This window comes from Bos taurus, chromosome 19 (assembly GCF_002263795.3).
Source record: "Bos taurus isolate L1 Dominette 01449 registration number 42190680 breed Hereford chromosome 19, ARS-UCD2.0, whole genome shotgun sequence".
Lineage (NCBI taxonomy): Eukaryota > Metazoa > Chordata > Mammalia > Artiodactyla > Bovidae > Bos > Bos taurus.
In genome coordinates, this window is record NC_037346.1 from 10,568,500 (window position 1) to 10,583,138 (window position 14,639).

A 14,639-nucleotide genomic window follows, 5' to 3' on the forward strand; every position below is an offset into this window, starting at 1 on the left:
TGGTTTTAGAAAAGGCAGAGGAAAAAAAAGAAAAAAGAACAATAAAGAAAAGGCAGAGGAACCAGAGATCAAATTGCCAACATCCGCTGGATCATGGAAAAAGCAAGAGAGTTCCAGAAAAACATCTATTTCTGCTTTATTGACTATGCCAAAGCCTTTGACTGTGTGAACCAGAGATCAAATTGCCAACATCCGCTGGATCATGGAAAAAGCAAGAGAGTTCCAGAAAAACATCTATTTCTGCTTTATTGACTACTCCAAAGCCTTTGACTATGTGGATCACAACAAACTGTGGAAAATTCTTCAAGAGATAGGAATACGAGACCACCTGACCTGCCTCTTGAGAAACCTATATGCAGGTCAGGAAGCAACAGTTAGAACTGGACATGGAACAACAGACTGGTTCCAAATAGGAAAAGGAGTACATCAAGGCTGTATATTGTCACCCTGTTTATTTAACTTATATGCAGAGTATATCATGAGAAAACGCTGGGCTGGAAGAAGCACAAGCTGGAATCAAAATTGCCGGGAGAAATATCAGTAACCTCAGATATGCAGATGATACCACCTTTATGGCAGAAAGTGAAGAGGAACTAAAAAGCCTCTTGATGAAAGTGAAAGAGGAGAGTGAAAAAGTTGGCTTAAAGTTCAACATTCAGAAAGCTAAGATCACGGCATCTGGTCCCATCACTTCATGGGAAATAGATGAGGAAACAGTGGAAACAGTGTCAGACTTTATTATTTTTCTAGGCTCCAAAATCACTGCAGATGGTGACTGCAGCCATGAAATTAAAAGACGCTTACTCCTTGGAAGGAAAGTTATGACCAACCTAGGTAGCATATTAAAAAGCAGAGACATTACTTTGCCAACAAAGGTCCATCTAGTCAAGGCTATGGTTTTTCCAGTGGTCATGTATGGATGTGAGAGTTGGACTGTGAAGAGAGCTGAGTGCTGAAGAATTGATGCTTTTGAACTGTGGTGTTGGAGAAGACTCTTGAGAGTCCCTTGGACTGCAAGGAGATCCAACCAGTCCATTCTGAAGGAGATTAGTCCTTGGTGTTCTTTGGAAGGACTGATGCTGAAGCTGAAACTCCAATACTTTGGCCACCTCATGTGAAGAGTTGACTCATTGGAAAAGACTCTGATGCTGGGAGGGATTGGGGGCAGGAGGAGAAGGGGACGACAGAGGATGAGGTGTCTGGATGGCATCACCAACTCGATGGACATGAGTTTGGTTGAACTCCGGGAGTTGGTGATGGACAGGGAGTCCTGGCCTGCTGCAATTCATGGGGTCTCAAAGAGTCGAACACGACTGAGCGACTGAACTGAACTGGAGCAATATTTTTTTGGATCTGTCTCCTACGGCAAAGAAAATATATATATATATATTGTATATGTGTATATATATACACATACACACACACACACACCACCCCCCCATACAATAGAATATATTTATCTTGGGCATAAAAAAGAATGAAATTCTGCCATTTGCAACAAATGGATCAAGTCAGACAGAGAAAGACAGATGCTCTGTTATCATTTATATGTGGAACCTAAAAAAAGAAAATAGTGTGTTATTTGCTCAGTTGTGTCCTACTCTTTGTGACCCTGTAGCCTGCAGTCCATGGGGTTGCAAAGAGTCGGATACGACTGAGCGACTTCACTTTCACTTTTCACTTTCATGCATTGGAGAAGGAAATGGCAACCCACTCCACTGTTCTTGCCTGGAGAATCCCAGGGACGGGGGAGCCTGGTGGGCTGCCGTCTATGGGGTCGCACAGAGTCAGGCACGACTGAAGCGACTTAGCAGCAGCAGTAGCAGCAGCAGCCTGCCAGGCTCCTAGGTCCATGGGATTCTCCAGGCAAGAAACCTGGAGTGGGTTGCCATTGCCGTCTCCTGGGGGTCTTTATGACTCAGGGAGTGAACACAGGTCTCCTGAATTGTAGGCAGATTCTTTACCATCTGAGTTACCACATATGCATTTATGTAAATAACAGAAACAGACTTACAGATATAGAGAAAGAAATAATGATTACCAGTGAGGAGAGGGAAGCAGGGACAGGTAAATTTGGGGTATAGGATTAACAGATACAGACTGCTATGTCTAAAATAAATAAGCAAAAAAGATATATTTTATTGCACAGGGAAATATAGCCATTATTTTATAATAGCTTTAAACGAAGTATTTGTTGTTCAGTTACTCATTCATGTCCAACTCTGTGACCCCACGGGCTGTAGCACACCAGGCTTCCCTGTCCTTCACCATCTCCTGGAGCTGTTACTCAAACTCATGTCCATCGAGTCAGTGATGCCATCCAACCATCTCATCCTGTGTCATCCCCTTCTCCTCCTGCCTTCTATCTTTATCAGCGTCAGGGTCTTTTCCAGTGAGCCAGCTCTTTGTATCAGGTGGCCACACTATTGGAGCTTCAGCGTCAGTCCTTCCAGTGAATATTCAGGATTGATTTCCTTGAGGATTGACGGGTTTGATCTCCTTGCAGTCCAAGGGACTCTTCAATAGTCTTCTTCAATATTATATTATTAATATAAAGTATAGTAGTAGGATTATACTTAAATGAAGTATACTCTGTAAAAATATTGAATCACTATATTATTGTTCATCTGAAACTGATACAATATTGTACATCAACTATACTTCAATAAAAGCAATTTGTAAAATCTGGCTGCTCTGTTTCAATTTTTGCTGGCCTGCCTCTATTGGTATTACACCAAGCTGTTAGTCTCCCCGGATTGCTAGGTGATTGATCTCTTGTTTTTAACAGTGCCCTAGAGCACAAATTGCTACATAGTCTGATCTAAATAAAGTTAGACACCTTGGCAGAGGCATTCCTTGGCGTCATCCAAATCTAATTGCTTGAGGCAACAATTGCTATTGGTTTCTTCTTCATACTTGGAGAGACACTCTTCTTACATGTACATATGTGATTTAGGGTTAATTTTTAAACTTAGATCATCAAGAAGTTTAGCTGCGACAAAATGCAGCTTCAGTTTTTGAGCATGTGACTTGCTGAGATCTTGTTATATCCCCAAATATGTATTTGTTGTCCAGCTGCTATATAGTCTTTATAGGTTAAGCAATTCTTTCTTGGGTCTTAGTCTTTGTAGATCACCTAATTTAGTTTATTACATCTGCTCTGCTTAGACGCTCAGTTGTGTCCAACTCCTTGCGACCCCATGGATTGTAGCCCACCAGGCTCCTTTGTCCATGGGATTCTTCTGGCAAGAATACTGGAGTAGGGTGCCCTTCCCTCCTGACCCAGGGATCAAACCCATGTCTCTTCTGTCTCCTGCATTGGCAGGCGGATTCTTTACCACTGGTATCACCTGGGAAGCCCAGTTTATTATACTTATTGGTAAAACTGGCTAGTATTTTCAGATCTATCATTGAATAAAGATTTTTAAACATCAAAATGATGATGCCGTCAACATTTTTAATAATCTCTCTCTTGCTGTAGTAAGCTGTGTACACAGTGTCTGCTAGTATAGATGTTGCTTTAGAAGTCAAACAATGGAGTGAGGGCTCTTAAGTGTTTTTAAGATGGTAAAGAGCATTGCCTTAAAATGGACCAAATTTAAAATAACATTGTGTTGGTTTTAAATTTTTTAAAAATATTTAAACTGTGATATATTTAGAGATAAGTGGTACTTTATTACAGCCTTACTCCCCTGCTTCTGCTCTGAAGATTGTTGTTATTGAAACTCTTCCTATGTAATAGTTTTGTTTTCTGGTTGATTGTATATAGAAAAGTATTGCATTATCTTCCCAAAGGAAGAAGTTAAGCTGATACAGTCTACAGTCTTGTTTTGCTGCTTCAGTTCCTTGTTTATGTTTTTTGCCTCAGAGCATTATTTGTCTGAGGTGAAACTGATAATAGAATTTCATCTGGGGAAAGATAAAAAATTAAAGAAAATGACAAGTCTACTGGGAAAGTAATTAAAGATAGATAGTCAAACTATTGTTCAGTCAGAGGATAAACTTGCTGAGATTGTCAGAACTGTGTGTGGTAATGGTTTTTTTCACTTTTCTACATTTCCTGAATTTACTTTGGGACTTCTGTCAGTTTTAATTTTAATTAATTAGGTTATTTCTGAGGGAAGAGTTAAGGAAAAGAAAAAAATATTCTCTGTATTTTCTCTTGGCTTTGAGAATAACTGGGAGGAGAGACAGAGAGAAGGTAATAGCTGTGTGGGAAGGACAGCCAGAAAAGCAGTGGGCTCTGTACATGTTTTAAAGTCTGAGCAGGCAGCCACCATGAACAACAGAGATCCAACGCTGACCACGCAGAGTTAATCATCACAAAATATAAACTGAGTTTAGAATTGTAATCACTCAAGTTTATTGTCCAACTCTTTTTGACCCCAAGGACTGTAACCCCCTCTGTCCATGGGATTCTCCAGGCAAGAATACTAGAGTGGGTAGCCATGCCCTTTTCCAGGGGATCTTCCTGACGCAGGGATCAAACTGGGGTCTACTGGATTGCAGGCAGAATCCTTATCATCTGACCCATTAGGGAAGCCCTCACTGCAGTTACTCTGACGTTTTAATAAGAAAGGGTAAGCGTTTGTGTGAATAGTCGTGGTGGGTGTTGCAGCCACACTGAATGTCTCTAGGGTCAGGTGCAGGGAAGGGAAGAACTGAACCATCAAGAGGCTTCTCTGAGGTCCATAGCCCAGAGGTCCGAGGCAGCAGGGACTCTGTTTATATCCATTCAAGGATGTCGGAGCCCCTGGTTGATAGGTAAGCTCGTCTCTTAGTGTTGGAAGCTAACACATGGTTAATGCTTTATTTTAGTGCATTTTGTCTTTTGGCCTAGTATCTTTAGATACTATTAGATAAAATAGATACTATTAGATAATTAGACAAAATTAGATATTTCAGCTTAAAAAATCAATGCTCATGACTGATTCAAGACATGAGCGTTGTATCTTTACCTTGACAGGACCATTTGTGTGGTGTGTGATAAATCATATTTGCTCCCCTTTTGTCTCTAGCTACTTCCTTCCATTGTTACCCAGGTCACTTAGGTGGAAACTACTTAAAACCTGGGATGGAAGACTTTATATCTTCGTGAGTGTTTTGTTTAATCAGATTGCATTCTTCCTAATACCAGGAACTGATGCTTTGCAGATTCACATTGTAGTCTGTGTAAGTGCTGCTCCCTGCAATTAGGCAACGTGGGGCCTCTGCTCAGTCTAGCTGTGATGGGTATAATAGGAGCTGTGGCTTGATGTTGCGCAGTGAAGGAAGAAGCCCTAGAAAATTTTGAGGAAAAAAAAATGTGGCCAGGGGACTCCGAAAGAGATTAGCCTGGGTAAAGTGCTGTGTGGGGAACTTGGGCAATCAGTGAACATGTAATTCCTGAGTGGGATTGGGTCAAAGTCACTAATAGATAAATCAGAAACTTAAGGGTGAGCAAAAGAAACCAGACGCATAAAGTACATTTATATAAAGTTTAAAAACAAATAAAGCCCTTTCATTGGGTTAAAAGTCGGAATGTGGTTATCCTTGTGGTGGGGGCTCAGTAGTTATTGAAAGAGAGTGAAGAAGGGGCTCTGGGATGTTGGTAATATTCTGCTTGTTGATTTGGCTGTCGAGTACATTGGTGTGTTGGATTTGTGAATATTCACTGAGCAGTACACTCAGAACCTGTGTAGTTTTCTGTATGCATGATATTCTTCAGTATAATATTAAAAGAGAAAAGTTTGTAGTATTTCGGTTTTACATATGTGATGGTCCTAATTGTCTGTAATTAGGAATTGGATAAATAGAGGTGGGTTAAATTGTGTTATATCCTTATACCCCTGAGAAATACAATGTAGGTATGTTTGAGAATGAATGCTTCTATACATACTTAGTTAAACTGTTATTAAATAAATAAAAGAAGTATCAGAAGAAACTTATGAAGAAAATAAACCATCATACACAATGCTTATGTGTGTATATATGTGTGTGTGTGTGTGTGTGTGTGTGTGTGTGTGTGTGTGTGTGTAGAAAATATCTTAAAGGACACATACTAAATAGTTAACAGTGGTTAGCCCTGAGGATTGACTTGTGGATAATGTGACAAAGTGGGAAACATTGAACTTTTACTTTTTTTTTTTTTAATGTGAACATTGGTTACTCTTACGGTGAAAACAAGTAGTAAATTCCAGATACTCTTTTAAAGGTAATTCGATTGAGAAGTAATGTTGCTATTCTAGCAAAAATCTCCAAAGTGATTAAAGAGGAAAAGGAATTGTGGGAGTAGTTAGAGGTCTACAGTCCCCCACCGAAGAGTTAAGTCATTCTCCTTTATTTCCCCTCAGAGGGTGAGGCAGATTTCAATATGCTTGAATAAACAAAGGGAAGAAAGAGGCTTGATGTAAAGTGGAACTAAACTGCCTTTCCAACTGTCGTTTTAGTTGATCCAGAGTACCAGAAGGAAGCAGAGCAGAGACACCGAGAGTTGGCAGCTAAAGCTGGAGGATTTAATGACTTTGCAACTTTAGCCGTCATCTTTGAACAGTGCAAATCAAGGTATGTGAGATAGTTCTTTGAACTGGAGAGCCTTCGTTTGAAATACAGCTTCAGTAAGAATATGACTTCAGACAGTAAGTTTCAGTGGGGATTATACTGACCTCAGTGTATTTTTGTGAACATTAGTGAGATTTCTCTGTGAGGTGACTGTGACCGTCATTTATTGTGTAATATTAACTCTTGTCTTTCTTCTCTGCTTAACCTTTCTTGAAAACTGACCTCATAGAATTTTGATTCTGTATAACTAGTTTAGATGAGAAAATGATTGGATGTTTGTTAAAGCATATATATATAAAGAAATCTATTTACAAGTTATTTTAATTCACTTAGAGGTGTATTAATTTGTTTTTTCATATTCCTTAAAGTGCTTTCTTATTAATTGGACAGGTCTCATAAAAGAGCTGACAGTTGCTTATCTGTTTCTAGTTGTGTGATAGAAATGAGAATGTTAGACTTTCACTTGTGAAAGATACTTTTGAGACACCAGTGTTTTTGTGTTGCAGTGGAGCTCCAGCTTCATGGTGCCAGAAACATTGGATTCATTGGAGGTGCTTATTTTCTGCATTTCGTGTTGAAGCTCAACTTAGAGAACTGATCAGGAAGCTTAAACAGGTGATTGCTGTGACTTTTTTTCCCCTTGAGTGGCGTTTTGGCAAGACCTTCTGAGTTCTCTCCCCAAAACCGTGTGTATTATAAGGTGTTGAAGAATGACTTGTATGAACAAACGCCGTTACTAACCCTGTGCACACAACTCTGTTGTCCCTTATCCTTTTGGGAGGCTCTTTTCCTGGCCTTGGGTAATTTCCTCACAGTCATGTGCTTATCAGTTCTCAGTTGAACTCTTGAAGCCCTCCTGTAGATCTCTGGGGTCCTCTGCAGATTGCTTCTCTCCTGAACTTTGGCTGGGGATTCTAGCCATCTTGGTCTCTCTGGATTCTCAGCTCTGTCTCTTTAACTCAGGGAGTTCTCCAGGTTTCACTCGGGTTTTTCCTTTCCTGTACCTTGGTTCAGAATCTCTCTCAAGGTTGACTGTAAGCTGAAACAGTTGTTGGAGTTAATTCATTTTTTTTCCTTCATTTATTTCTCAGACTCGTTGTCCTTCATATAGTGCTTTGGAAATCATTATTTCATATGTTTTGTCCATTTTTTTGGTTGTTTCAAGCAGAAGGGTCAATCTGGTGCCTCATATTCCATATCGGCCAGAAACAGAAGTCTTTAGAAATTTGGAGTTTTCAAACCAAAAGATTGTTTCAAGTTGTTCTCTGAGACTTACCACTATACATGTATTCTGTCTACAGCAAAGTGATTTCCCAAGAGAGACCTTTGAAGGCCCTAAACATGAAGTCCTGCGAAGATGTCTTTGTGCCGGTTATTTCAAAAATGTAGCTCGAAGGTAAGCACTAAGAGCTTAAGAGACGGATAGAGAAATATAATTGTATTTGATGACCATATTGAACTATTTAATATTACAGACAATTTGATTTAAGCTCTGTGTTTATGATGACATCAATTACAGAGAACCTTCTTATAATTGTCGCTTGTGCCGGGGGAACTGCAGTGGCTGAGAGTGGGATATTGAAACTCATGTGGGGAGGAGGGGAGTCTGCAGGACAGCTGTCCAGCATGGGGGGTTAGTGCCCAAGCTGAGGGACAGTGGTTTTCTTGCAGAGAAGTGGCTCTTTGTGGAGTGTGAAAGCCAAATAGGTTGAGGATGGCATCCCTGATGAAGGATGGTTTGGTGTGGACTGTCAGGGCTTGAGCAGGATTGGGGAAGGTACTCACATGGGGATTGTTTGGTTGTTTGAATGTCAGAGTCTGAGTGAAGGGAGGGCATCTTTGTGGGGAAAGGGGCAAGAGTGGTGGTGATGGGAGATTTGTTATATACAGAGGAGTCGATCACATAATTGAAGACATTAAAGTAAATGGTGAAGGGAGTTAAAAATACTAAAAGAAAACAGGAATGAGCCCTGTGGTATTGATTGAAATTTCAGATATTACAGTTTTTATTTTTTATTAAGTGGATGGGTAGATAGATAACGATAATAAAAAATAGGTGTTACTCTGTGTGTGTGTATGATATGTATTTGTATGTCTGTAAATATTTATGTAACCTAACTATGAGATGGACTAGGAGCAATAACTATAATAGCAGTGAATACACTTTGTGCCCAGATCTTTTTTTTTTTATTTTTGGCTGTGTCAGGTCTTGGTTTCGTCACTTGTGGTCTTTGTTGGATCACGCGGGATCTTCCGTTGTGGCGCATGGACAGACTCTCTAGCTGTGGCATTCGGTCTCAGTAACTGCAGCGTGTGTGCTTAGTGCTCCACAGGAATATGTGTAAAGTCTTATAGGAAATCAGTTGTGACAATTAAGGTTTCACTCTGATAAGTTTTTTGAATAACCTTTGTGTAGGGAAGTACGGAAGAGGATAAGAATTTCACATTAACAGGAATTAGAAAAATTATAGATAAACTGTTCTAATTATATTTTAGAATAGTGAAAATTATTTATACCTTTGAAAAGAGATGTAGTATAATAAATGTAAAGAATGCTGTATTTAAGTCCAAAGACCTGTGTTTGGGACTTGCTTTCACCATGTATTAGCTCTTTGATCTTGAGAAATGTGGTATTGTAGTTTCCCAGCCAGGGATCAAACCCATGTCCCCTTCATTGCAAGGCTGATTCTTAACCACTGGACCACCAGAGAAGTCCCTCTGCACAGATTTTGACTTGGAACAGCCATCTTCCACATAAAGGACCTTTGGAGAAATAAGGCTGGAAAAGTACACAATGAGCCCCAAACATCTTATTTTACCTGTAAGCAAAGTGGTCATCAGTGAAGGTGGAGGCCATGTGACCAAGTACAAAGGAGCCAGTTTGAATAGGCCCAGGCTGATCGAAGATGGGATATTTTGACATTCATAATACTGATAGTCATGGATTGAATAAAATGTGAAATCCTGGGTCTATAATCATATAAATTAACAAATGAGTAAATTAAAAGTTTAATGACAAATGGAATTGTTTACAGAGTTGAGCACCTTTCCACAAATTTCTTGTTAATTACAAAGGGAAAAAGTAAGTTCTTAGTGAAGAAGCCTGGCAGATGTTGCCTAAATCAGACAAGCAAAGTGAACATCATCAGAAATGAAGTAAATCAAAATCTTGTTCCTCCTGATAGGATGTAATAAAAACAGAACATCTCTTCTGTGATATTCTTGCCAAAGATCTGTAACCTGAGTCTAATTGTCTTAAAACAGACAAAATCAAATTGAGGGACATACTGCAAAATAACTAGCCTGTAATCCTTAAAGGTGTCAAGATCTTGAAGGTCAAAGATGGACTGGGGGGTGTTTTCCAGAATAAAGGAGACTAAAGGACCATGAAAAGTAAAGGCAGTACATGATTTCTGAACTGGGTCGTTTTGCTATAAAGGATGTTGTTAGGACATTTGATAAAGCTTCAGTGGGTTCTGAGAATTAGATGCTAGTAATATATCAGTGTTAATTCCCTGGTTTTGATGGTTTTACGTTGGTTATGTAGGAGAATATTCTTGATTATAGGAAATACACACTTTCCTATTTGGGGATTTGGGGATGATGAAGCAAAAGATTGGTGACTAACTTTCAAATGATTCAAGTAAAAAAGATTTTTGTACTGTCCAAATATGGACTGTGTAGATATATATATACAAATAATTATAATGCAGTCTGACCTGGGTTATAATAGGAATATATGTAAAGTTTTATAGGAAATCAGTTGTGTGATTAAGCTAAGGTTTTATTCTGATAAGTTTTTGGAATAATCTTTATGTAGGGAAGTAGAGAAGAGGGTAAGAATTTATGAAGTTAATAGGAATTAGAAAAATTATAGATGAACTGTTCTAATTGTCTGTTTTAGAATGATGAAAATTATTTATACCTTTGAAAGGAGATGTAGTATAATACAATATAAAAAATACTGTATTTATGTCCAAACACCTATGTTTGGGACTTGCTTTCACCATACATTAGTTCTTTGACCTTGAGAAAGCTATCTAATTTATTTGAATCTCAGTTTTGATCTTTTAATAAAGTACCTGGCTGTCAAAACTAGTAGGTTTATTTGATGCTTCATTATGAAAGCATTTTGGAAATTCTAAAGCACAAATACAATATTATTGTTAATATTACTACTTACCAACCAGAAAGTTTTATAATTAAGTAAAATCACTATATAAGTTGTCTCATTAGTTTTTTATTTTTTGGCTGCACTGCATTGCTTCAGGAATTTTAGTTCCCTGACCAGGGATCAAATGCACGCCCTTGGCAGTGGGATCACAGAGTCTTTACCACTGAACCACCAGGGAATTCCCTGAATCATTAATTTTAAGATGAATTGGTAGAGAAGTTATAGTGACAGTTAAATAAATACAAACTCTCCATACAGTACTCCTTGTAGTAGGACATATAATTTTTCATTGTTAGTGCTCTACTTATTTAATTGTTTTTACTGTTCTTGTCTTTGATCCTTTGGTTTTTCGGTTCTTAGGTCTGTTGGGAGAACATTTTGCACAATGGATGGGCGTGGAAGCCCAGTTCATATTCATCCTTCCTCAGCAGTAAGTACCTGAATTTTTACTAATAGAAAGAAATTTCTTCCTATTGTAAAGGAAGCTGTAGAAATTTCTTCCTTTTGTAAAGATGTAGGAATAAGTAATATACAGATGTCTTCTACTTTTCTCTGAAAAAAGAGATGTGAGGATATGTTTAGCATATATCTTATTACATAAAGGTATTGGTTGATGTGTGCCTCCTATTTGATTGAAGAATATAAAAATTAACTCAGAAAACCTGAGGCTGTTAATGTTTGGTTGGTCTAATCTGGAATAAGGCAGGTTATTGAGTTGTCATCCTTAAATGAATTCTTTTGTGTAGCTTCATGAACAGGAAACCAAACTTGAATGGATCATTTTTCATGAGGTATTAGTTACCACCAAAGTTTATGCAAGAATTGTGTGTCCAATCCGTTATGAATGGGTGAGAGACTTGCTACCCAAGTTGCATGAATTTAATGCACATGATTTGAGCAGTGTGGCCCGCCGTGAAGTGAGAGAAGATGCGCGAAGGAGGTGGACCAATAAGGAAAATGTAAAGCACCGAAAGGGTGAGTGAATCACGTGTTCTAGAGCGCAGGCGTCCACATTCTCATATAGTTGCAGAAATGCTGTTACAGAGCTTCGGTCCTGGCTGTCTCCTCAGACAAGCAAACAGTTGTCATGAGCCTCAGACGTACTTTGACTTCCTTCTTTCCTTCCAGTTAATCATGTTTTTCTTAACCCCTTTGTCCAGCAGCATTATTAAAAATATCTATTGAACTTTGGCCATGTGCTAACAACTTCAATAACCCCATTAAATTTCCACAATAACCGTATGAAGTAACTACATATCCCCACTGTATGGATGAGGAGATACTTAGCAGCGTACAATAATTTGCTGAAAATCTCAAAGCTAATATTTGGTGAATCTGGAGTTTGAATCCAGGAAATTTGATTCTGTGGCCTCTATTCAGTCATTATGCCAGATTGCTTGCCAGTAGTGCTTTACTATTTTTATTTCATTTATAAAATTTTGTGAAATATTACCTCGAACATTTTTTTTTCCAAGAGATTTTTTTTTTCTTGAAATGTTAGGCCCCTAATTGCAGTAGTTAATATTACTACTTATCAACCAGGAAGGTTTGTACTTAACTATAAAATGACTAAGTGTCTCATTAGGTTTTGCTTTTTTGGACCATTTCCTTCTGGAGGCATAAACACTTGTAGTGAACTAGGACAGAAAGCTTAATTCTCAGCTCACATGTAAAAAAAAGCTTTTCAGCAAAACTTTTGGAGGCTGATTGATGGAACAAATTGCATTATCCTTATTTAATATCACTGGGAAATAGAATGGGGGGGATTTTGCCCAAGATTATAGAAGTGTCATTGGCAATGTTAACTGCTAGGTGTCTTGTTGCAGTGTATAACTGCACTATGGGCTTCTCTCATGGCTCAGTTAAAGAACCTGCCTGCTGATGCCGGAGGCGGGGTTTGATCCCTGGGTCAGGAAGATCCTCCTGGAAAAGGAAATGGCAACCCACTCCAGTATTCTTGCCTGGGAAATCCCGTGAACAGAGGAGCCTGGTGGGGTTACAAAAGAGTCAGACATGACTTAGCAACTAAACAGCAACGGGAATAACTGCACTACTTGCTTCAATTAGGGTCAATTTTTCTGAGTTCTCAGGCCTCTATACTCTTATTTTTAACCAGAGACTTTATATCATTTCTTTTTAAAGGGCAAAATTTAATTTCCTTTTTTGCCCCCCTAAACATTAAAAAACAAGAGCATCTCTTTCTCTTAACATTGCTAATACCGAACTCAAAACTAAAATTTTATTGGATTAATTTGTAATGTTTTCAGATGGAATATCCAAAGAAGTCCTAAAGAAAATGCAAAGAAGAAATGATGATAAATCCATATCAGACGCACGTGCTCGTTTCCTCGAGCGGAAGCAGCAGAGGTCCCAGGATCACAGTGACACACTGAAGGAAACTGGCTAAGCAGTGAACCCTGCAATTCAGGAAGTAGGAAAAACAGCCAGAAAATGTGTTTCTACTTTGCCATTTATGTCAGACAGCACTACCAAGAGGAAGTGGTCAGCAGCTGTTTTTAAGCATAATAGTTAAAAGCAAATCAGAGCTCATCGGTACCAATAAATGGAAGTTTCAAAGAAAAACATTGAGTTGCCATAGTCATAGGCAATGATACATGAAACCAGTGAAAGACAATATATGTGGTATTTTCCTCACTTCAGTTTTGCTGGCCTTAACTGGTATCAAATGCTGTCAGTGAGATATTTTCAAAGAACATTGAATTGTATTTAATCAGTATGTATTCCATTTGCATTGAAGCATTAAAAGTTATTTTCCTTAAATCTCTTTAAGGCCTTCTTGTTGCTCATAGAGTAGTACTATATCAGGTTATCAGGTTTGTGACCATTTCCTTCAGAAGGCTAAACATAAGAGGTTTTTACTCAGCAATACTTAGACGTCTAACCGTTTAATTGCTACAGAGCTTTATAGATATTTAGAGAAAATACTTAATCAATTAGTAAATAAGAAAATTGCCTATGGCAAGATTCTTTGTTGAATTAATATTAATCCTTAAGTTGACTTTTCTGGAATTATACAAATTCCTTTTTATATAAAACTATATTGTTTAAAACAGTAGCTATAGCCATTAACCAAAGGACAGATGATACATATATGGTCTTTTTTTAGCTGTCCCTGCATACTTGTATCAGCACCACATATGTAAATGTGACAGTGTTTCAAACAGCCTTCCACCTGGCCTACTGTCTTGCCTCCAGCTGCTTGGATAGGACCATTTAAACATTTATTATGCTGATCTTGAAATGGGATTTTCAAAGCAGCCAACTCTACATCACCAGTGTTTCAAATTGGAACTTGAGGCTAGTTAGTATCACACTCAGGCCACGCTCAGCATTTGTCCACTCTGTTGTTTACTGCCTTGTATTCTAGTTATTTGTGTATTTGTCTGTCTCCCCCACTAGATTATACGCTCCTTGTGGGCAGGGACTGTGTCTTTTTCATCTTTGTATCTTTCATGGCACCTAACACAGTGCTTTGCACATAGTAGTCATTCAATGTCTGTTAAATAAAGCTATTAGTGTTGTTCAAATTCAAAAGACATCATAATGTGTGTTTTTAGTTATTTTTTGCTAAAATTTAAGAATCTAAAATTTTTATAGATAACAGTCTTTTGCAATTCTTTCCTTTGGCATTCTTCTGTTAAGTATTAGAAACTTGAAGCGTTTTTTGAAAAATCACATGAGGACCCAAATCCATGTTTGTTCTTGAGGTAAGGTGAGTGGGAATGGTTTCTTGGAACATTCTCAGCACTGTTAATTGGTCGTTTTGAATCTTCAGTGCTCAAGACACTGTTTCAGCATGTTAGCCCTGTCATCTTCTCTTCCCAGGTCTACGTATCAGTGTATTTCCTTTGATGTGGTGGGGGTGTATGTGGATTCTTGGAATGAAAGCTCTTTTACTTCAGTA

General features: G+C 38.4%; 1 protein-coding gene across 2 annotated transcripts in view; it reads left to right on the forward strand.

Annotated features, from left to right (window-relative positions):
- Positions 1–14,273, forward strand: part of DHX40 (DEAH-box helicase 40) — a 51,712-nt gene extending 37,439 nt beyond the window's left edge. Inside the window, exons 13-18 of one of the 2 annotated variants that reach the window (XM_005219904.4) lie at positions 6,429–6,543; positions 7,047–7,155; positions 7,842–7,936; positions 11,075–11,144; positions 11,461–11,689; positions 12,982–14,273. In XM_005219904.4, the coding sequence (XP_005219961.1) occupies positions 6,429–6,543; positions 7,047–7,155; positions 7,842–7,936; positions 11,075–11,144; positions 11,461–11,689; positions 12,982–13,121 (758 nt within the window). In that variant the 3' untranslated portion in view covers positions 13,122–14,273. 2 annotated transcript variants of the gene reach the window in all.
- The last annotated feature ends 366 nt before the right edge of the window (positions 14,274–14,639 follow it).